This window comes from Syngnathus floridae, chromosome 9 (genome assembly GCF_059516105.1).
Source record: "Syngnathus floridae isolate MCC-2025c chromosome 9, RoL_Sflo_1.0, whole genome shotgun sequence".
Taxonomy (NCBI): Eukaryota; Metazoa; Chordata; class Actinopteri; order Syngnathiformes; family Syngnathidae; genus Syngnathus; species Syngnathus floridae.
Window position 1 is genome coordinate 1,614,121 of NC_142421.1, and position 23,006 is coordinate 1,637,126.

Genomic DNA, 23,006 nt, shown 5'->3' on the forward strand with positions numbered 1-23,006 from the left:
CTTTCGGCCTCGTGTCGAGTTATAAGTCCCTCCGTATTTCTTCCGATTAAGGATGAGAGCAGCAATTTCTGGCACGTAGCGAGCAAACATGGCCTACATGCATGGAACAGAAAAAAAAAAAAAAAAAACAGAACAAAAGGCATGCAGAGAGGGTTCCACCGCACACAGAACGACAGCAGAACCGTCTGGAATACTTACTTTCTCCCATTAACTGCACTATAGGAACCACCGTATTTCTTGCGGTTTCCTATTAACTCTATGATTTCAGGGACGTAGCTGGCAAACATGGCCTAAGGAGAAGATAGAAGACAGAAGCAGAAGCTAAACACGAGACTGGAGAGCGGGTGGCCGGGGCGTGCGTCGACCCACATTTCTCCAAAGGGGAGAAATATGACTTTGGAAATCCGGTGGGTCACTCTCCGTGCGTCTATGGAGGCCTTCGTTTTGGCTTTTGGGGGCAATTTTATCACAGAAGGTTTAGGTGGAGTCTGTGATAGGAGCGTTTTTTTGTTTGCTTGAGAATGTTAACAAAAACCCAAGTGCCATGTTTCGTCCAACAAACACAGATGATCGGCTAGGTTGATTTGAGTAGGCCGTCCTGGTGTCCCGCGGCCGCAAAACGCATTGACGCTCATTTGTCGGGAGTCGGAGAATGAGCTGAATGCATTTTGCCCAACCCTCTGCCTGATACGATCCCTCGCTTTCAAAACATCTCCTGCCTGAAGTCATCATTCAGACCGGGCTGATGATAGAGAGCAAGTTCAGGAGTAAAGATTTCCAGAGCTCTCGGTGCTGGAGGGGGGGGCGAAAAAAATACACAAGCTATCTCTTTTTTTTTAACAAAAAGTGTGTGTGGCGTCACACGGGAACTCACGATAACATATTTGATATTGATGAAGTAATATTATTTTGTAAGGCACCCTGGTATTTATTAGACAGCGTTCACAATTTTTTGGGGGAATCTATTTGACTCTGGAGTTTCCACTAAATGTAATTAGTTTCTCAAAAGCCTCTCAAGTTATTTTTCTAGTCTCGTCCACATTTCCTTTGTTCTCAATGGTTCTGAAATATAGCAAAACTTGCTGCTTGATGATTATTTTTACAAATTTCATCAAGCCTGTCCCTGTTATTATTAGCGTTAAGGTGGCCAGACGGCACGAGAAAAACAAAACAAAAAAAACCTGCCGGGAGGCTGCTGTTGCCGTGGTAACAGTCAAGCCGACCTAAGCCTCATCTCCCTGCCCCTGTGTTTGTTGGAATTGTGGGAAGGGACACAAGAGGGAGGGTATCCTGAAACCGCAACTGTGAATATTAACAATATCGTTATAGAATAGCGGAAAGTGAGACGTACAGAGAGGAAGGGGACAAAGGAGCAGAGTCATTGCAATGCACAAGAGACAGGAGGCTAAAGAGAAGGATACAACGTCACAAACATTTTCTCATTTGGGAATGTTAACGTATCACCTTAGCGTTGTTTCATTTGCATCATAGTCAAGTCTATGCAGTATATTGAAAGGGGCGGACAGGTTCCAGGGGAAGATGTTAGGGGCAGGGGAAGGAAGAGGGGAAGAAAGGAAGGAAAAATTCAAATTCGATTTTACCAAACCACCGAGGATGAAGAAGACCATGAACAGGCGCCCCAAGGTGGTTTTTGCATAGACATCCCCGTATCCCACTGTGGACATGGTCACCATCAGTAAGTAGACACATTCCCAGTAAGAGAGTGACTGGAAGTTTTGGAAGTTTTCCCAAGGATCCCCTGAGTTTTCCACCTAAGATGAAAGGAGGGGAGAGAGAATTTGGAAACGTGCTGATTATTTCAAACGTGTGTGGTGGACCGACTTTTATCTTTTGCTTGGGGCGAGGAGTTGTCACTATATCAAGGTTATACTCCCATCTAGTGGTAAACTTGGTTAATGGAGCAATGCTGATGAAAAGTATTCTGTAAATGTACGATACGGTAATTCTTTTTGCCATCTGGTCCACAGAATATTCCCGAATTGCAACGTGTGTCTCTTTAATGTCACACAAATATGACATTATATGACATACAGCGCTACCAACCAATGTATTTTTTTTTATGTTACAGTAGACAGTATGTATAACCTTAATGATATTTTTATTGGAGATTCAATCATACCAAATAGGATTTTTCAGGCCGACAATTGTAAATATTAAATGAGATCACATTGTAATAGGACACAAGTAGAGGAAAGACTACTTGAGATGACGGTTTGAATTGATTGGTTGATTGATTACATGAAAAATGGATGTATTGCCCTGTATAAATTAGCATGCTAACCGGGCGAGAAACGGTCTTGAGGTCGAACTTGTTTAAATATAATGTGACACGTGCGGTTATGCACAGACGGGTGGTGCCCTCGTGGGATCTCATGCTGACGGTGTTAATTAATCACCGGACGGCGCTGGATGTCATTTCTGTGCACTTACCAAATGTATGAATCCTGCAGCGGTGAGCCATGTGCTTATGAAGATGGAACACAGGTTCACCAGCTTTATGGAATTGCTGATGAGGAAGAACCACAAAAAAAAGACATTTATATTGCATATTTAAGTGGGAAATAATAAACAACAAAAAACTATCATAAGAAATTCTGACATTGGAAGGCTTGTGTTGGTAGCATTTTACTAAACGTACAGTAAATCTTCATTATGTGATGAATAATTAACATGTCATTTATAATCATAGTCCCTGCACTGCAGTATTAATAAATACTATTTATTTCTCTGCCTGAACCCATAATTATCTCCTAAAACATATCATAGCGCGACTAAACATGGCAGTTGTAAGTGAATAAATGACAATTAAAGCTGGATGTGCTTGAAGGGAAGGAAAACGTTACCTTGTTTTCAAGATATTCAAAAACTGTAAGATTTCAGAGAACTGTATCAATCTTAGCGCTCTCAGGAATCTTAAACCTGTGAAACAGATAGAAGGGAAATTAGAATTTAATCAAGTGGAGGGAATATAAAGATGTAGCTTTCACAAGACAGGTCAAAAACATGGCGGGGGGTTAAGCACAAAGTCACTGAGCTCGCCGCACTCTCGATGATATCTTGATACCTTTCTGGATCTTTAAAGGGTTTAGCTCTCATGAGCCGAGACCGCGGAGCAGCTCGCTTGGGGATTATGACGCAACACCTATCTCGTTGGCATTTTAATAACACGAGCAATCCCACCATAAGGATGTGCTATTGTTTCCGCGTAATGGAAGAGGGAATGCACATCAAACAATTAGGACTAAAATTACAAAGGCAGCAGCATAAAATCTGTCTCTTGATTGTTTTAATTTGTCCCAGCAGAGTGACAATTGAACGTACGAGATCATCCTGCGTAAAATCATTCAGAAGCTCCAGGAATTATTCACGCCCGTTTTGAAATGATTTCACCTTTAGGAAATGGAGGCCTCAACAGTAATGACAAATAAAATGGACAAATCACATGAAGGCCAGAACAAGCAAGGCTTGACAGGCCTTCAAAAGAAAACTGTTACCCCAGTTGGAGAAGGAGCGCAAACAGCAACGGAAATTATAGTACGCTCCCATCTGCCTTTCGGGCGCCTGCACGGCATGGTGGCTCTGCTTCACTCGGTAGCCGTTTTGAAAAAGATCGCTAGAGGACTTCTTTCGTCGAGGCGTTTCCTGAAGATGATCCAAATGAACCTCGCAGAGCGTTCGCCGGTACACGAGCAGCTTTGGTGGTATCATGGCTCCTGGGGTAATTTTTGATTCTTAAAGGATTCTTGGACCGACGTCTTCAAAGAATAAATAGCAATAAATGAAGAAAGAAGAACCTTTCTCCAATGTTAAAAGATCCAAAGGTGACTGCATCTGCAACAAAACACAGCTACACCTGCTAGAACTCTGAGAGCTTATGTCCCTCGGAGCAAAATCAAATCTCATATATTTTTTTTCATTTTGTTACAATGCTTTTAATCCCAGACACCCAAACAGTTTCACCGTTCATCAACCTTTGTTCAATGTTCCCATCAACGCATGGTGCTTTGCCCCAAATCCTTTTTGTCAAATGAAAAATGAACTTTGCAGGGGATTAACGGCAATGAAAACAACAAACGGGAACATTTCAGAGCAATGGGATGATCTAACCCTGACGGACTTCAGCTTTATTTTGTCACCAGGCAAAAGACAATGAGCAGTAGCTCATGTGAAAAGTGTTCACATGAGATAGCCGTACTAAAATCTGTCCACTTAAATATATAAGAAAAGTACGTTTCAGCCAAGATTGTATTTCAATATGTATTTAAAGATAAATACATGAGAAAACGCATGGAGAAAATGTTATGACTATTCTGAAGATTCTGGAGCGCAAGTTTTAAGACGCATACTGATGGGAAAATTAAGCTTCAAATTTGCTTCATGAACCAGTTCTATATTTTTTACTCTCTAGATGGCACTGTTGTTTGCGACCGAAAAAATAAATGTTGAATTGTTTTTACTTGTTGTATATCTTTAAATTGTAAATTCAAAATGTATTGAAATTTGTTGTCTTGAAATTTAGAGCTCAGTAGTTCATTTATTTGCCTGAGTAAACACAGTGCAGTGTCTCTACACGTGTTATGTTGTGCTTTGCACGCACAAAGGCTGGAAGGGGGAGAAAAAAAACAAAAAAATCTCAATGAACTTCCGGTGCCTCTGCAAACACGTGCGCTCTCTCTCGTATGAGGCAAATCTCTTTGCCACACATGCCAAAGCCTCTTGTACACATGGGGTCGAACACACGTGTCAGCTGGCCAGATGCTCATTGAAGAAAAAAAAAGGCTTTTCCGGAGGCTTCATTGAGGCTTTGCGAGGCAGAGCGTGTGTTCTGGCATGGGCGGGTGCACCGGGGCCTTTTATCAATCAGTGGTCTGCAGGATGCTTCATCTGGGATTATACCCTGCTCAGATTAGATGATGCCACGCTCGACACACATTCACAGTCATTCATATTGAAATGATGGACATCTGCAAGAGTGGTCTGCACGCAATTTGATCTAGCCAGGTGGGCTAGAACCTCTCCAGGCTGACTTTGGGAGAGGTGAGTTTCATCCTGGATTTGTTGACAGCCAATCACAAGGCAAAAAGACAAACAACCATTCAGTACATTCTTGCATAAGACTTCGTCAAATATGCTCAAACGTCATGTAAATTTGTTGATCTAACCTAAATGTATGTTGTGGCTTACTGCCAGTTTTTAATCCCCTACACGCCCGTGAGCATGCATAATATCAAGACGCAGTGCACAAAATCACCACTAAAGGGTAGTATTTGTTCGTATTATGGGAGCCAGTGCATCCCTGTCATGAACGGCAACACACCACTAAATTCATTGATTCTATTTAGAGAAACCATCAATGTGGCTCCTGACTGAAAAAGGTGGAATAGCTATGGATGGTTAGCATGTGCTAATGCCTCTTGGGAGCAATGCAAACTATAAATCAGTTGAAGGGGGATTCATTTCTGCAGGGACTCTTTCATTAGCCAGCCGCACATCTCTATTCTGCTCCACCGCCGTCCCACTCCACAGCAGCTGTGCTGAGAGGACAACTTGACATGCACATCATGTCCTGTTTGGGCTGGTGCACCATGCGCTGGATGGATGTCATGGGGAGACTGGGAGCTGCTCTCATTATAATGCATTACACTTGCTGAGGTATGTATAATCCTTTAAGCGCCAATGTAAACAAAAGGAATGCATTGGGAACGCACTGCAGGACACTGCTTTAACAAGTCCCTTTGGCTTCCCCTTAAGGGACACACTTCAGTAAATGAATGGGCCAGCAATTACAGTTTCATGTATTGATTGCCGCCTGGCGGGGAAACTATTACACTTCTTCTTCAATGTAATTGGTGCAGGTTTGGTGCAAGTTGAACCTTGACCCCCGATAGGAAAGAGCCCTACCATACGTTAAAGTTTCAACACTAGGTTATAATAATTTTTGACTTGACATTTGTCTTTCATTTTTAAATTCAATTTTAATGAGTTGATAAGGTTTTATGGAACATTTTAACATTCTGAAACTCCTGTGAATCTTGGCAGTTGGACGTAAAACTAAAACATTCTCTAATCATTGCCCTTTCAAATGTTTACGCTTCTTATCATTCCATCGTGAAAAGAGAGCAAGTCATTTTAAGCACTTTACACTGGTCATTAATCGGCAGAAATGAAACAAGACACAGAGGAACTGACAAATAAATGTGTGGTGGTGCGGTGAAATTGATCAACTTTGGACAGAAGAGGTTTCTGCAACTCTGACTTCTGCTGCATGTGATTAATTGTGATGATTCACCTGTCACACGAGGGTACCGAAACTCCACATGACACAATACGCGACCTGTATATTAATCACGACTCCTGTCCAAAGTCATCATAGCGTGAATATCAACGCTGACTTGAACTGTCTCATTAGTATTCCGAAAGCTTTTTGCCAGCCCGCCAGGCCACGTAACATGCGCCGACAGATATGCATGTTAATTTCATAAGCAATACTTTGCAACGCTTTATGAAGCCCGTGGCATGCGGGGAAATATTACCCCTAGTAAACACACACTTAGCTCACATGCCACTCGGAATTTTGTGACAATCTTTTCCACCGTGGTCATACATGTCCGACGTGATCTAAACAAAACGGATATTTTCTCTTTCTTAATCCATCTGACGCTTGAGATTTCACTCAATTTAGCACCTGTTTTGTACAACAACTGCAGTCCCAAATACAAGACATTAAAAAAAGAGAGTCACAGGTAGTTACACCGTACAGAAGCAGAAAGCCCGAGTGCCATTTCACTGTCTTTCATCATCCACATCAAGGCCCCCGCTTGCAGTGATTTGGTGAGGAAGAGACAAGGACACCTTGCGTCATGAGCACCAAGAAGCGGATTACTTGACCATCACTAATTCATTACACCACTTGAACTCCTGGTGGGATTCATTAGCGACGGTGGGGCGTCTCCAGAAAGCCGCAAATCCTTGGCTTCATAATTACGCAGCAATTTTGTGACTCGTAGTTTACACGTATATCCTTAAATACGAAATTGCTCTCAAATTATGGATCTGGCCTAAATCTGGGTTTCAAATTAAAATGTATCTTTTAAAGCCACGTGTTATTTAAAAATGTGTAGTCTGTTTATTCCCATTAAGGAAGGAGTATTGCATTTATTGGTGGGGTCCTTATTTGTGCCATCGCAGTTTTATGGCACTATATTGTGGCCGTGCTTATTTAGTTCGACTTGAAGTCAACTCAGGCCTCTATTAGGAGTCAGATGTCTTTATCTACTCAATTGTAGAAAGACTACCAGGAATTTAGTCTGACAAAGGCTTTTTATAGCGTGAAGAAATGATTCCAGCTGGATTTCATTACGCTATATTTGATCAAATATTGGAGTGTCGAGTTTTGTTTACTCAGTTGCAAAGAGTATCAAGCATAGTAGGACTAAGTAGAAAAGAGGCTTTTAATTACAGAAACACAATCTCATAATGGTATTGTATAATACCATATTAAACGGAGTGCAGGTTAACCAATTAAAGTGGAAGCATTCTATTACACCATTAATATTCTTCCAGTTTTGAAAAGATTATGACAGCATCAGGGCTGAGCACACGTACGCAAATCTGTGTTTGGTCCTGAGGTAGCAGTATTATTCATGGTATTACAAGCAGAGTCGCTGTGCGCCCGAGCAAGACCGAGAGCCTTTTAGACCACAGCGGAATTGAGGTCGTGATACTCTGAACTCGCAATTAGAAGAGGGCCGTTACGTAACACAGGTCGGGGTGTTTTCCAGACTGCTCATGCAAGACATGTGTATGTATGAGGAACCAAGGCTTTTTTTTTTCTCAGTGATGTGTCCCTGTAAGCTATTTCAGGTCCAATGTCTAAGCAAAGACACACCCACACAAGCAAAGAAACTCTGCTGTGCCTGTTCTCTGAAATATCAGAGGAGATTTACTGTCACTTTCTATGACAAGGCCTAGAAGCAGTCAGGGAGCCTCAGAGAGCCATTTGTGGTAATAGGAAAACAGAGGCTTTGTGAGAAATAGTCAGTGACAAAGAGGAAGCTTGACAGGTAAAGATTGAGGTCCTACGCTAGAAATAAGGAGCGCTAGGTAAGATGCTCGGGTTGAGGAAACAATTTTCACACTCACCGAGCCAGCTTCTGTTCAGGTAAACGGACACGAAGACGGGAGGGACAGTGAAGAAGTCCACCACCGAGTTGACCTCCAGCCAGAACCACAGTTTGTCGTTGGCTGCTATAAACTGCGAGAAAGGAGAAAAAGAAATGGAAGTCGGAAATTCGAAACACAAACACCTACGTACGTTCGCAACAACATGCGGTGGTGACTCCACTCTTGCGTCAGCCTACTTGCTGATTCATGCCCTGTGGTTGGGGGCATAAGTAGCTTACGAGTTGATTTAGTCATTTGTTAGGATGTCAGACTCGCCAGAAGACTTTTCTGGCATGACAGCCATATAAAACAGAGCACATTTCATCTGGTACAGTTGTGCATACAAAAACGGAATTTAATATTGCTGTATTAAAAGGGGGCGTGGCTAGGGCAGCGTTTCTTTGACAGACTTTGGAGTTGATTTGCCGTTCCCCGCCAAATGAGCACTTCACTGCCTCAAGCTTGCATCGGTAGTTATCCAGCACAATTGCGACATGCAGTTAGGTAGCTAGTGAAAATGTATCTTCCTTAATGCACTTTTGTTTTGTTTTTAAATATTAATTGAAAAACTCACCTAAACCCTGTTTAGGAAAGTCGTACTTTAAACCGTAAACTGTCTTAAACACTGTCCTCATTTTGACGATAAATATTAATGTGCTTCATTCGTCATTTTATTCGAATGCATCAATCAGAAGTGTAAAAGTGAAAAGAATATGACATTTTCTTTGACGCTGATGTGTCGAGTGCTGCTTACCCGCAGACCGAAATAAAGGAGGAAGAAGACATTGAAGGCCATGTCGATCTGTAACGTGAAGTCTTTGTAGAAGTTCTGGCATGATTCTATGGGGCTGCAAAAAAGAAAGAGGTAAAGACATTACTCAAAGGAAACACATGAAGTGATGATCATGCAGCTGAACGTTTTTTTCATATCCGACAGAGAGAGGATGAGTAATATGGGTGGAATCAATACCACAATATTAAAAACATGATTCAAATGTGGATGTGGTGTTCAGACCACCTTGTGAGGAATTCTAATATGCGTACAAAAAGAAGAGAAATTCAGCCTGTCATCCACTCGTAATATATCTTACACTGCATTTTTGGATATCACAAATATCCGACACAAGATATTCCCCGATATGACAGATGTTCCACTTGGCAGAATCTCCTGCATCCTGGCCTGTCAAAGAGGCGGCGGCCACTAACCGGATGTATCTTTTCCAACCCTGTCATAATATCCATCCTCACATTTACTCGATGGTGATAAACCATTAGTGAGACGGCACAAAAAGCAATCACAGGCAGTAACTAAAGCCATTCATCACTTGGATGTGCGCCGAGGAAACAAGAAGCCCCCCCCGAATATCATGAATATGCATTACTAGATGCGACCTATAGCAATCTATTGAATTAATTTTTTTTTCCAGAATCGTTTATTTTACTAGACTATTCACAGATCCCAGTGGGAGGAGCTAAGCGAGCTCAAGGGTTGAGCTGACAATGATCTCTGGAAGTGAATGAATGAGGCTTCATTTTTATCATCCATAAAATCGGATGAATGAGTCAAGACGCGCCAAAGAGGACTTATTGCTCCGAGATAATGATCCAACTTTTAATTCACACTGCCCATCTCAGGCGTATCCTTAGGACTGTTCTGCTCTTTAAGATGATGTAAAAGCCTCGCTCGTGTCCAAAGACATTAGAAGCACTGGCGGCTATTGTTAAAAATAAACGCTTTGATTTGGTTGAAAGGCAATTTCCTCGTGAAGTGCAATCAGATTTCGGTTGGAGGTTAATTTGAATCTGTCCCCAGAAAGGAATTCACGTCAATGTTCTAAATTTTCAATTAGAGTCATGCGTCAACCCAACAGATTTCCTCTTCTGTCCTATTATAAAAATAGCTTTCTTACAAGACTGAGCATGCACACATACACACAGATGGTGCACAGTGAAGACACCGTTTGGAGTGGTCACCGTAGCGTCTAGCGAGCGTCCCCCCCCCAATCCCCCTGGGGCTCCGCTCTGGCCTAATTCTGACTAACTGCACATCTCGAGTCATATGACCCAAAGTGTTCTCGATAACCCCGGCGAGTGCACGGCGGCACGCAGCACGGGCTTCGCTGGTTAGTCAGCTTGAGTCTGTATCATCAGGAAAAAACATGTCCAAAATTCGGAATGCTTTGATTAGGTCATCATAAGAAGTCAAATGACATAAGTAGACAGAAGAAGAAAAAAAAGAAACACAAAAGAAACTGGAGGACAGTTTGCAAGTGCTGCTAAAGAGGTTTCACCCATTGTTAATAGCACTTGTAATCATTAGGGTCAAAGGTCAGCTGGAGCCGATCCCATATATTAAAAGTCAAAGTTTGGAAGCCATCAAAAAAGAGCTTTTGGAGGAGAATTTCTGACAATTTGATGCTCAATGGTGAAAGCCAATCTTCACCATAATGTTCCACCCACATGCGATGACAAAAAAAATCACATCCATCTGTTAAGTATAGCTCTGCACTGAAGAAGAAAAACAAAAACGACAATGAAATTGTATAATTTTTTGGGCTCATGACTCAACTAGATTCAAGCCTAGTCGTCATGGTAACAAAAGATGTACTCTCTTGGCCTAGCAGTACAAGTGGTTTCAACTAAAATAAAAATCTATTAAATGGAAATGAAAGGAGGTGTTTCATGCCTGCAGCTACCAAAGCAACGCTGCCCCAAATAATACCAATTTGGAGCCTCTGAGACAATTGCAGAAAAATGAATGGAGAAGAATCATTGCACCGGATTTCGTCATCTCATCCCGCGTCACTGTTTCCAACGAGAAACCAATGTAAGCAAGACAAAATCCCAATTGCCGCATTAGGTGTGTGTGTCACTTCACACCACACAATCTCATGGGATTTCTAGCCACGAGCTGCCAGTGTCCCGCGGAAAATAGACCAAGGCCCAACGCGACTCTTGTTACTCCTTTAAGCCCTGGCACAGCCTGAGGTTCAAGCGTGGCGATGGCAAAGGGAGAGACATGCTGAAAGAAAAGCAGAAAGATGTGACATAGCGACAGTCAGACGTGTGTGTGCGAATGCCAGTGTATCCTCTTAGGCTCGATGGAAATAAATGGGTCCAAATCCCGGGGACTCCAACGCTTCTATAAAAAGCTCTCGTATTCATCCGCTGTTTATATTTATGAATGCCTCTGAAAAGAAAAATCTGTTTGAAAAAAAACCACGTTGCTCTCATTCTAACCCCCATGGCTGCTGCTTATTTGCAAAGGCGGAGCTGATGTACACACATTTGCATAACGCCATACAGAACATAGACTGCCCGAGGGGGAACGCCACGGAGCACATTTGCCTATTTCGGGGCTGAAAACGTTTGGTCGCATTAACCTCCTCGGACCGAAAACAACACATTGGCACATACGTAAATCCTCATTTGCTCACAAGGGCAAGGCTGATTATGACGCTTTTAAAAATAGCCCAAAATACCTTGGGTGAGACAGTAGGCCTTTGTTTGCCCTATCGCGACCTTGAAAAGCCGCAGGAGCCACGGTGAGGGATTTTGCCGCCTATATCATAACGCATCATCACTAATGAATGTTTTGATTCCACGCCCGCCAGCGCCCACGTTGAAAGTGATTTGGGCCTAATGTCTGCCTCGAAAGAGTCTCTTCTAAGCGACTTAGCGGGGGGACATCTGGTTAGCCAGGTTAGTATTTAAATAATTCACTTAGGTCAAGGTAAAAATAGCACCAACAAGAGCGATGGATGAGTGCATTGACAACTCAAAGGAGGCTAAAAAAAGAATGTTAAAGACTAGACAGAGATTTATTCATAGGAATAAGTTGTAAGGAAAGTGAAAATAGAAGCATCAGTCAATTTTGCAAGACAAAAAGGCAGCGATCATCCTTTTTCAACGATCCGTTATATAGGATTGTGTACAAAAACCAGAAAAAGGATATTGATATTTACTTCAAGTAATGAAAATCTCAGTGTGTTAGCTTGGGTCCCTTAAGACAAAATAATATATTTTCATCTTAACAGCATTATTGGATTCCTTTAGTTTCTTTTTGTATTTTTTTTTTCCCCTCACAATAATAAAAATGAATATCACTGTGACCCTACTATTTTTTGCAAGGACAGAGAAATAATAAAAATGAGAACGGTTTAACAATATTCCATATATTACTGCATACATTAATTTCATTAAAAAAATCCATCTTCCCGTTATCTGAAAAATACAATAAAAAAAAAGCAGAGTCTGTTTTAAAGAGTAGCTCATGCCGCGTTCACCCTTTGTACTAAAAATAGCTCATCCCTCTGCATTGTGGGATACCGGGCCTCCTCCACATCACCATGGTGACTTTGATTTCCCCCCAAATATAAATTAAAAAAAAACTGTCCGGGCCACTGAGCGTGCAATTGCTGACTGAGTCGACTAATTAGCGACACAGACATTCCTCATCATTGGATTTTTAATTAGCATTTTCATGCAAACCCATTTGCATTGAGCAGATAGTGGAAAACACAAATCTCATTAGAAAACCAGTTTGGGGGAACCATGTTGTGCTGGCGCCAAGGTGCATAAGCTTACACACAGGAATCCTTAATGAAGCTTCAAATTTGCTTCATGAACCAGCTCTTGCGTTTTTTGACTCGGCACCATATAGGGTGAAAGTTCACTGACTTGCCATTTTGTACAAATTACAATTGGTTCATGAAGCAAATTTGCAGGTTCATTTTTTTATGAGCAAGGTTTTTATGAATTGAAATGTGGGGAATGGTGTCAGCTACTAACAGAGTCCTCTAATGATTACGCGGTCTTCTCCGGTCCAAATGGCGGCTCTGGTATTCCATCCTGACCTCACTGCCAGGTACCATCAACACGAAGGAGGTCCGTCTCACCTCAGCCAGATTGCTCAGTTTACTCCATTAATTAGTCATTTGAAGTCGCTTCTGTTTCCGTGTTGACATTACTAATGATAGAGTTACAGGTGCGGCTTTATGTGGCCTCGGACAGCGTCTCGGTCTGATTTTGTTCCATCAGCTTAACAAGAGCGAGGAGCGGAATACAGAAATGGAGCAGGGACATCCCTTTAAGAGCAGCCAGCGGTGACTTTGCCCTACATTTGTTTGATGAGCGCACCCAAGAGGAAAATGAAAGCAGAGGGATGAACCAAGGTGTCCAAGCTGTTGGTTATGTTGGAGGACAAACTATATTCTGCTGCTGACAATGCCATCATACAGCATAAGTGTGTGTGTGTGTGTGTGTCAGAGAAAGGCTGAATTCAAACATGCCATGGGCACAGATTGGAGGTAAACAAGCTCTCTGCAACCACAAACAGATGGGCGCTCATTCTCCAAGCTTACTGAGGCTTCATTCATAAACAGGCCTCTCAACAACAGCATGTCTGCTAAGTTAATGACTACTATGCAAGCTCATTTGTGACAACAAACAATTAAGCCTTTTAAAACAAAGTCCATACCGGCCGGCTTTGTAATCTATTTACGGTTTGAACTACTTATATAGACACCGATGAATATTCCAGTGGGGATGTGATCTTTTTTTTTTTTTTTCTGTGCTCGCTGCAGGTCTCTCTTCCCATCCCCTGCGACTATCCAGGCTTTATTCTCTAAAAAAAAAACTTCAAACAAATCCATTAAAATTTAGTGTATTCAATTTCCGCATAAATCACTAACGTAACAATGTTTTCTTTACCACAGTGCCATCTGCTGGATCTGATCGGGCACTGCCCTACTTTTAAGTAATCAAAAAGTATTGCTCTGTGTCCTATGGCCTGTTTGCCACATAAAACCGTGTTGGCTTTATATGAGGGCCATGATTACTGTTAAGGAAGAGAAAGGTGAGGAGCCCCGCGGTGACCGTAACACACGGCGGTCAATATTTCGAAACGTAATTGCAATCATTAAAAAGTGTGAGGTACAAGTCTGCATCATTGATTTTTTTTTTTCTTCTGCTCTTGTTCATTTGCAACAAAGGAAAACGAGGTGGTTTATTTTTAGACGGTGTATGGGAGTGAGTTAATTGAATTACGCCTGCGGTGTAATGCTCCCGCTGCCGCTTCGTCTTCTTCACACTTGCACGCACATGAAATGCCTCACACCAGGTAATAATAAGTCAATAAGTGGATCTTTGCGGATCACAGCGAGAACACGCTCAAAGCTGAAAAATGAATGAAATGCTGCAGGATCCGTGCGACAGCTCGTGTGTAGGTGACAAGTCCGAGTGATAATGGAGAGCCATTTGCGCCTTCCTTGACTGATGCATTTTTCGTGAGTTTGATGTCGGCAGCGTGGGCCGCCTTCGGCCAGCTGATACAAATCGAATAGAACAGAATACAGCATGTCCTTATCGAGAGACTCTTGAGTTCCAGTCAAAAATGTAACGTAGAAAATTACACAAGCTCCGGCGTGTTTCCGATATAAAACACCCTCAGAGTTTGTGGAACCTGCTCTGGTTTGATAACAAGTCCCCCAGTGTGCAAGCCTGAGTTAATCACAATGCCAAGCATAGAAGGGAGGGGGAGGGGGGATTGGGGGCAATATGGACTGCTGCAAGACGGATTAGGCAATGCCTCTGATGTAGGGAAGCAATACATGTACTGTCCAATGAATGTACAACCGCCAACCGCAATATTATATCTGTCATCCAAGTGAAAGATGTTTGGAATATCTCGGTCGGCTTGTTTAGTGGACCGCAACGAAAATGTTTATGTCATCGTGTCAGACAAGCACATCGAGTGTTCCAATAACGCAAACAACCAACGTCTCCATTTGATTGCTACTTCGATTCACGTTAGCAAATGTCATTTCACACAATCTACAATTTGACCATTTGAAAAGGAATATGTATCAGCAAAAATACCTCCAAAGATTGTGTAAGATTTATCAAGCATATTCAATTGGCTCTCATTTTCACTTTCAACTTTTACCTTCAACCAAAAAATTGGAACCTCAAAGGAATTCAAACCTTTTCTTTTTTCCTTTGGAAAAAACTACTTTTGGGAGTGGATATTGCTGCAGTGGTTGTCGGAGTGCTGGCAGGCCCGCAATGTGACGCTGGGTGACTGCCAACTAGGGAGATGCACAAACTGGCAACACACGCCCTTCTCACTTATTCATACACACACACACACACACACACAACTAAACACACTCGGAGTATCTCCCTGTCTCTGTTGCCATGGAAACTGACATGCCTTCCATTGACAAGATCCGGCACGTGCGCGCGCACGTGTACCTCCGTGTAAATACGAGCATTTGCATTTGAGAGACTCGACACATGATTCATCGGCGGTACGAACGGCAATGTCAACACACGTCATGTTTATTTTGGAATATCATTAGAAATATCTCCAAGGAAATTTGAGGTACTTACTCTGAGGAGTCTATAAAGTATATTCCAAGGGCCCCGATGCTGAGTGCAAATACTAACACCACCTGAGGAGACAGAAGAAAAGAGCAAATGATTTATATGCGGTGCCAGTCGACATCAGACGGTTCTATTCAGATCCTGTTGACGCCACGCGTCGTCTTGTCATGTTGGCCTTGCACACTGCTAAACGTCTTAACAAAGTCATCTCTAAATATTGAATGCTGGCTTTCATGCAGGACGTCGGATGCCACCGGGGTCCTGCCAGGCCACATGGCACACATAAAACATGTCACACTATCATTAGGAGTGCTAAGAGGAAATGCTTTGAGTTGATATCAAGTGTTCAAGTATAACTATTATTGCACTGCTGGATTAAATGTATGATTTGCAGATATCAAAAATGGTAAAAGTAAGGCCTTGAGAAACCAAATTGGTGCTCCCATCATGGCCACAATATCATCTTGCCGACAGCTGGTCGTGACGCACAATAGTCTCCTTTTCAGCCCATTCAACAATAGCAGCAAACTGTGCCACCAAACTGTGCCATTTATTATTGATGACGAAGCTTGATTACTTTCATGCAATGGACCTTTAGATTGATCTGACGCATTGTGCTGGAGGTATTAAGCACTTGGCTTGCATTTTTAATGGATTTAAGTCGCTTGAATGCAGCACGATGGGCTATGCTGGGCATCAGTATTGCACAGGGGCAGAATGACCCTGTCATGTAACACATGGTTGATTTTGCACACACAAGAAAGACGGGGAGGCTCCAGATGAGAAAATGAGAAAAAGGTAATTAGGAAGCTCGTGGGTGGCAAGAAATGCTGTTGTGTCATCCGTATAAAAAGCAAATGTCACGCGGGAATAAATACAAAATGTCAAGATGTCCATCTGTCACAGCTCTGCTAATAATGAGCTAAACAATAAATACATTACTACATGAACAACTATTGCACCAATGAAAATTATATACATAAAATAGGAAATTACAGAAATACAAACAAAATACATGTGCAGTATGCTGTACATAAATACCAATACCAGGTATGATTTCAATTTCAAGGTATCGGTACACACTGATACCTATCGACTTCCTTGTTTTGGCTTTTATGTCTGACGTAATCAAATGGTTTAACCATCCAGGGATGTAATGTTTCTCCTTCACTCGCTTTCATTTGAGCCGCATCATCTTGCATGCTGCACTTACTGCTGCGTCCTTGAATTTAGGCCACCGTGTGAGTATAAAGGTCACGTTGGTTTGAGGAAGGGAGCGACCCGAGAAGAAGGAACAACCGGCGCTCGCCATTGCGGCCGCTTGCTAAAAAGGCAGCGAGGAGCCGAGGAGATAAAGCGCGTCATCATCTTAAAGTGACCTAGTTATTCAGCTGTGAACAGCCCATCTCACCATCCCCCATCCCAACGTCGCACATGCACTATGTTGTGCAAGCACCGCTGGAAAAGGGGAAACCTAAAAAGGCAGAGAGGGCATCCCCCTTACAGATTTAAAAAAAAAACGATGAGCTAAATCCGTCAGATATTTTCCGAGGTGCCATTTAGCAAACGTTCCTACAGGACTGGACATGTCGAGGATGTCGTGTCTGTGTGGGTTTCGGGTTCTGCCATTGCAAGCTAACGCGCTAAAGGGGCAGCTCTCATACGGCAACAGCAGAATTGCGTAGATATTAAACACACACGAGAGGACGAAGCTCTCACTTGATTTAGAAGTGGCCGAGATTAAGTCACAAAGATGAGCTTAGATGTAACACTTGGTCCTCATTTTTTTTTTAGTATAACCGTTGAACAATTGAAAATAATTATTTCACAACATCGGAGGTGGAAGTTATTAGTAAGCCAATATTTGTTCATAATCCATGCTGATTTTCGGCAAGTACAGACTGTTGATTTGTGCTCTCATTAAATTGTCAATGTTTGCGCCGCTTCCGTGTTCTGTGTGTTTTTCCTTTGCAGAACAAATCCAACGACATAATTGTGCTGTCGGAAGCACAATGGACACAATCACACGTTGATGCACACACACAAACACAAACACAAGGTCAGTGACAAGAATCACACAGAACAAGGAATGAAACCTCCATTATATGTTGGCGTCTATCAGCACACACACATTGGCTTGGAATGGCAGGAAAAGCACAAACACACATGCACACCCACACAAAAGGTGAACCAAATGACCTGACAACGTTGTTGGGAAGAGCACACTTTGTATTCTGCTCACACGCGGGCATAACTCAGGCCTTCATCTGGCGATTCTTACCATGCAACACGTGAAGCACGATACCAATTGTGGTTGTTGGTTTTAGCAAATACTTCCCGTTCCGTCTATCTTTGGTAAAGTGTACGTAAGTCCTTTTGAAATCAAACACTTCGGATTTCGTGTCTCTGACAACAAAAGCTCCGCTTAATTTTGTAACTCTCCTGCAAGAAAAACATTTTAATGAGCCATAACTGTCAAGCAAAGAGGGACCAATTATACAGCAACACCCACCACAACTAACTAATGAGAGGAGCAAACAACAAGGTGCAGTAAACAATGGCAAGACTGCAAGTGGTTTAGTCTCACAGGGTTGGGGACCCAAATGTAGGGAAGCATGGCAGAAGTGCTTGTGAAAAGTAAAGAAAAAAAAACAAACAAGAAAAAACAAGGCACTTTGGAACCATAATCATTCAAATAAAAAATGATATATACATGCAAATAGGTACAAGAAGCTACATACCATAAAGTATAAATCTTTCTACTGCACCCTTACATTCCATGCACAACGGTAAAATAAATCACCATCTACCACTCATATTACATTTGAGACATCAAACAGGACATTACGATCCAAGCCCGACAGCAATGCCATCACATAAAGCGAGCATTATAGTCGGACCCCTGCAATTTGCTCCCTTTAACCCCCGGCGGCCTCGATGAGACAGACGCCAAGTTATTGTTGTACCACGGCAACAGTCGCCGTGATTGATGGGCGGGGTGGCGCGGCGGCGGCGGCGGCCCGGTGAAGAGGGAAGCCACTCAGGTTTGACAAGATGACAGCTTCTAAAATGAGCATCTGTCAGCCATAGATGGGCAGAGGGCTTGAAGGAGTGTGGAGGCAGCAGACAGACAGGCAGGACAAGCTCTCCTCTAAAACTTACTCCATCAGCATCATTTATTCATATTGAAGCTAGGTCTGCTGGCTGAGCTGTGACACTGCAAGATTGACATTCATTTACTAGACAAAAGACTGTCTCTAAAAATGATGTAATCCCTGAGAAAAATCCTCGGTTACCAATGGAATGATTTTGCATCACTCACTCAAAATGTTTTTGCTGTACTTGACCTGTCCCTGCAGTGGTGTTCTGCCCCGGGGACAAGATCCAGATCTTGTGTCAGCAACTTTGTCACAGCTCCTGGCTTGAAATTCACCTTCGGCATTGGGGTGACTCCGCACAGGAAGGTTGGTCTATTCGGAAACGCTAGAATGTCCACGTGGCACATTTTGTGTGAAATGATCCGATTATCGCTATCAGCAGACACACCGATTGTGGGAAGAGCTGGACAACCAATGAGCAACTGGCATTCATTCATGGTCTTTCTTCTTGAGTGCTATAAATGTTTGAAGAAAAAAGAAATATAATTCTGGATGAACTTTGGGTCAGAATTCTAAGATTGGAAAAAGCCGTATTAGACACTTGAAGAAAAGGTCGAGCGCACTACCAATTGAACATTTCCCTTCTCCCAGGCATCAATTGTGTGGTCATGACCTTGAAAGTTATTCAAAGACGCCAAAATGACAAAAAAAGAATTGAAGCGAGGCCACGAGAGGCGACAGGAGATAAAAAGTCAGCAGGAGATGGAGGGGTGAGGGAATATCGCTGAGACACCCCCAGTGGGATGTGACGAGCATAGAGAGGTAGCAGAAAATGGCTCATGGCAGCGACAGAATGAGAGCAGCTGACGAGAAAGATGGCTGGAGAATATTAGAACATGTCCTCTAAGGCACAGCCAGATCTTAAATGCCACAGCGTGTGCACACACGCACGCCCTCTTTGCGTGTTTATTTCATGCCTACGCTTTCACCCGTGCATTAGCGTCCACCTTGTGTGAGCGTTGTGTCGGTGGGACGGAACGGGAGGAGGACCCCTACCGCGATTATACCAGCGCCCAGAAGACGAGAGGATGCATGTGACCAGCCGGCAAAGAGCTGGCTGCTGCCTCGACATGAAGCTGATATGATGCCATTACGTAGATGCACTGTGGCTGCGGGCTTCTATTATTTCCAGTCAAAGTGTTCAGCCGTGACAGCCGTGCCAGCTCAGTAAGATAGACTTAACGGCGGGCATATTTCAAGGCGGTTCAAGCGATAGATCCGATCAACAATGCGGGAGTTGCGACTGGGAGCAACAAGAGCAGCGACATTTCTTAAAAGTGAGCAGTTTTCGGAAATTCTGTATTAAGAATTTGGCTTAAACTTTTCATTATTTTCTTAAGGTGATGTAAAGTCAACGGGTTTTATTCTGCTGATGCGATAGCAATCACATGTTTCAATTTTTGAGTTCCTCCTGACCATCATTTTAATAATCAAGTCACCTGTCAATTATATTTTTTCGATTATTCGATTAATCAGATTTTAAAAAACTCCCACCAGATTGCATGTGTAGTATCACAGAATATCTTCTCAGTGAAAACGGCACACAGATCTTGCCATGAAGTTCCCAAATGTATTTCTTCCATTTTTAAACAATAAAAATCATAAATGTTCCGTTTTGCCGTTACAATATTAATAGTTAAGTGTCAAGAAAAAAAATACTGCTATTATTATTATTAGATAGATGTTTTGCTTTGTTTTTTCATTATGATTTTTTATTCTAAGTAATCTATTTTGAAAAATACTAAAAAGACTATGAACTAGGGTACTTTTAAAAGCATGTAATTAGTCCAATAAATGTGTATCACATCTGTTTCAGTTAAATTTTTTTTCCCCAGACATAAACAGGAAGAGAACAAACCTTGATGTTGGCGAATATATGTAAAATTTATCATTCTACAAATAGTTGGCCCTCGAAATTGCCGATATATCTTTCTTGAATCCATTCAATAATTCATTGTTGGAATAAAAGCGCAGCAAGCTTGGCATTTACACAAAAAGCACCGCCTCTCATCCCATTAGCAGTCGACTTGCGCTCAGAAAAGTAAAGCAGGAGGAAGTTTGGTGGGATTGTTTAGTGCTGCTTTTTCGTCTCCATCTGTTGGCTTGCTCATAATGCATTCAGGTCAGTCTGCAATTGTCTGAGCGACATTCCTGCCCCGCTCTCCTATTATGTCGCTTTAATCATGCCATAAATCACGCTGCCATACTTAATGATGTCAAATTTTTATCACAGCCTTGCCATTTATATTACAATGCAATGACCTCGGCCGATGCATATTGCAAAATCCGCCGGTGCCTCTAAAAGTGCAGCCACGTTGGATTAGAAGCATCATTTCTTTCTTTGAGCATTCCACACAAGCTTCCCTATCTCCGCCCTCCGCCGAGGGAGGCTACCTTTCATCTCAGAGGAGAAGCGGCAGTGACACTATCTTTATCTAATTAAATCGAGGCTTCGTTTAATTTCCTGAAGGTTAATGAGAAGTTTATCATCCGCGTCAAGGCCCACTTTTACTCGGTACCGTCATGTAGCGCTTCCCGATAAGCGCTGCTTCCCCTAGCAGCAAGGTTAAACGTGAGACTAGAATCGGCAAAGGCGGCAAGGTGATTAGTATTCTACGCTTGTTGAGCGGGTATGCGTATATCAGATCAAACCTTATCCGTGGCTGTCAAGCCAACTCGGAGGGTAGACACCGGCGACCTGACGCAAATGACCTCGAGTCATCTTTCATGACCACCGACAAGACGCACCATGCTTCTTATTGCGATCATCAAGCTTCCGGTTAAAGGGAATATTAATATTAAAAGCAAGGCTGATAAATTTCCCGGCAACTAATCAGGCCCTCCATATGCTCTCATAGGCTGGAGATACTGTGAACGGAAGGTTAATTTGCGAACTGTCTTCTCTGCCCGTCGGGGTAGGTACTGTATTATTAATTGAGCTTTAGTTTTATTAAATCTGTGGATAATTAATAGTTCCACCGGCAGAGCTAATTCCGACATCAATTCTATTTTAAACCCAATTTCTGTCTTCAAAGACGACTGATCATCAGAGGAGGTGAAGACCTATCACAGGTGATAGTCTGACCTCTATTAGGAAGACATTGAGCCTAGCTTCACTTTGGTGTCCATTAGCTCCACCTCTCACCTTTACTTTGGCGCTGGCGTGATTGATTGTTGACCAGCGGTGATCACCGCTCGATAGCCAACACGCTCGGCGTTGGAAAGTTCAATCGGTCTTGCTGTCTGCGAGGTAATTAGATCCCGAGACGAATTGATGGGTTTAGCGTCAAGCCGGCATGGCATCAATTAATATCAATCGATATAGTTATTATATATATGCTATACTTACAGCGCAAACTAATAAAAAAAACAAAAAAAATTTGGTTTTACATAAATATTAAGTTCAACAAATTGAACTTGCAGTATTTTCTCCCTTTCGTTCCCATCTTAGAGGGATTGTTCTTCACATGTTTGGAATATTGACACTAATTTTAGCCATGTAAGCTTACACCAATCCATCTTGAGTGACAGTAGCATAAAAAAAATAAAATAAAAAAAAGAGTCAGTCACGTCTGTACCGCAGGCCGGTGCCTACACAGTCAGTGAGGATGCCTCCGCAGAGCTCTTAACGCAGCGGTGGTGACCAATACGAGACCGTAAACAAAGCCCGGCATGTGCAATATCGTAGCAACGTGATGGAGCAGCAGGAATGTTACAGAGGAAAATCAATTTCATGGCTTTAGGATTACAATATGACCCTTGCGAACATGTTCTTTCGTAGGTGGTGACGCATTTGGCACAAAGAGCATTCTTTGGATACATACCTGAAGCAATGCTCAAAAACACAACACATAGTTTGAATTTGCTAACATTAATAAGCCAAGCATGATGTGGATTTTAAAATTGTGTGATTGTCCCACTAATGGACACCTCACTCCAATTAGTCGATGTTTTCATCATCCACTTGAACTGAAAAGGTGCCTCCCTCAAATGTACTTTTTCCCATGAGGGGAAAAAAAAACAAATACATAACTATAATTACCTTAGCTCATTAAAGCTATCATTCACAGATTTTTTTTTTGCCTGATGCAGCTACAGACTCACTGAGGGCAAACAAATATGTGAATTAATGATGTAATGTTGCCACGGTGATATGAGTGGTTACGGTCGAGCAATAATGACGTTATGATAGAAATCAAAATGATATGATTTAACATTCAGTCAGCCTTAAAGATGGCTATGGTGCTTCAAATGTTATTGCCTTGGAAACTGAATGGC

At 42.3% G+C, this 23,006-nt stretch overlaps 1 protein-coding gene across 29 annotated transcripts in view; it reads right to left on the reverse strand.

Moving 5' to 3' along the window:
* The window catches only part of LOC148392825 (calcium-activated potassium channel subunit alpha-1a), a 99,832-nt gene that overhangs the window by 42,754 nt on the left and 34,072 nt on the right, over nt 1–23,006 (reverse strand). For 25 of the 29 annotated variants that reach the window (XM_088384423.1, XM_088384411.1, XM_088384424.1 and 22 more), the window contains exons 3-9: nt 15,577–15,638; nt 8,939–9,032; nt 8,164–8,275; nt 2,865–2,940; nt 2,452–2,527; nt 1,602–1,772; nt 199–290 (exon numbers count right to left, since the gene is read on the reverse strand). In XM_088384423.1, coding sequence (XP_088240549.1) covers nt 199–290; nt 1,602–1,772; nt 2,452–2,527; nt 2,865–2,940; nt 8,164–8,275; nt 8,939–9,032; nt 15,577–15,638 — 683 coding nt within the window. Of the gene's footprint in view, nt 1; nt 94–198; nt 291–1,601; nt 1,773–2,451; nt 2,528–2,864; nt 2,941–8,163; nt 8,276–8,938; nt 9,033–15,576; nt 15,639–23,006 lie in introns of all 29 variants that reach the window. The other 4 variants (XM_088384422.1, XM_088384420.1, XM_088384432.1 and 1 more) reach the window with 1 other exon arrangement.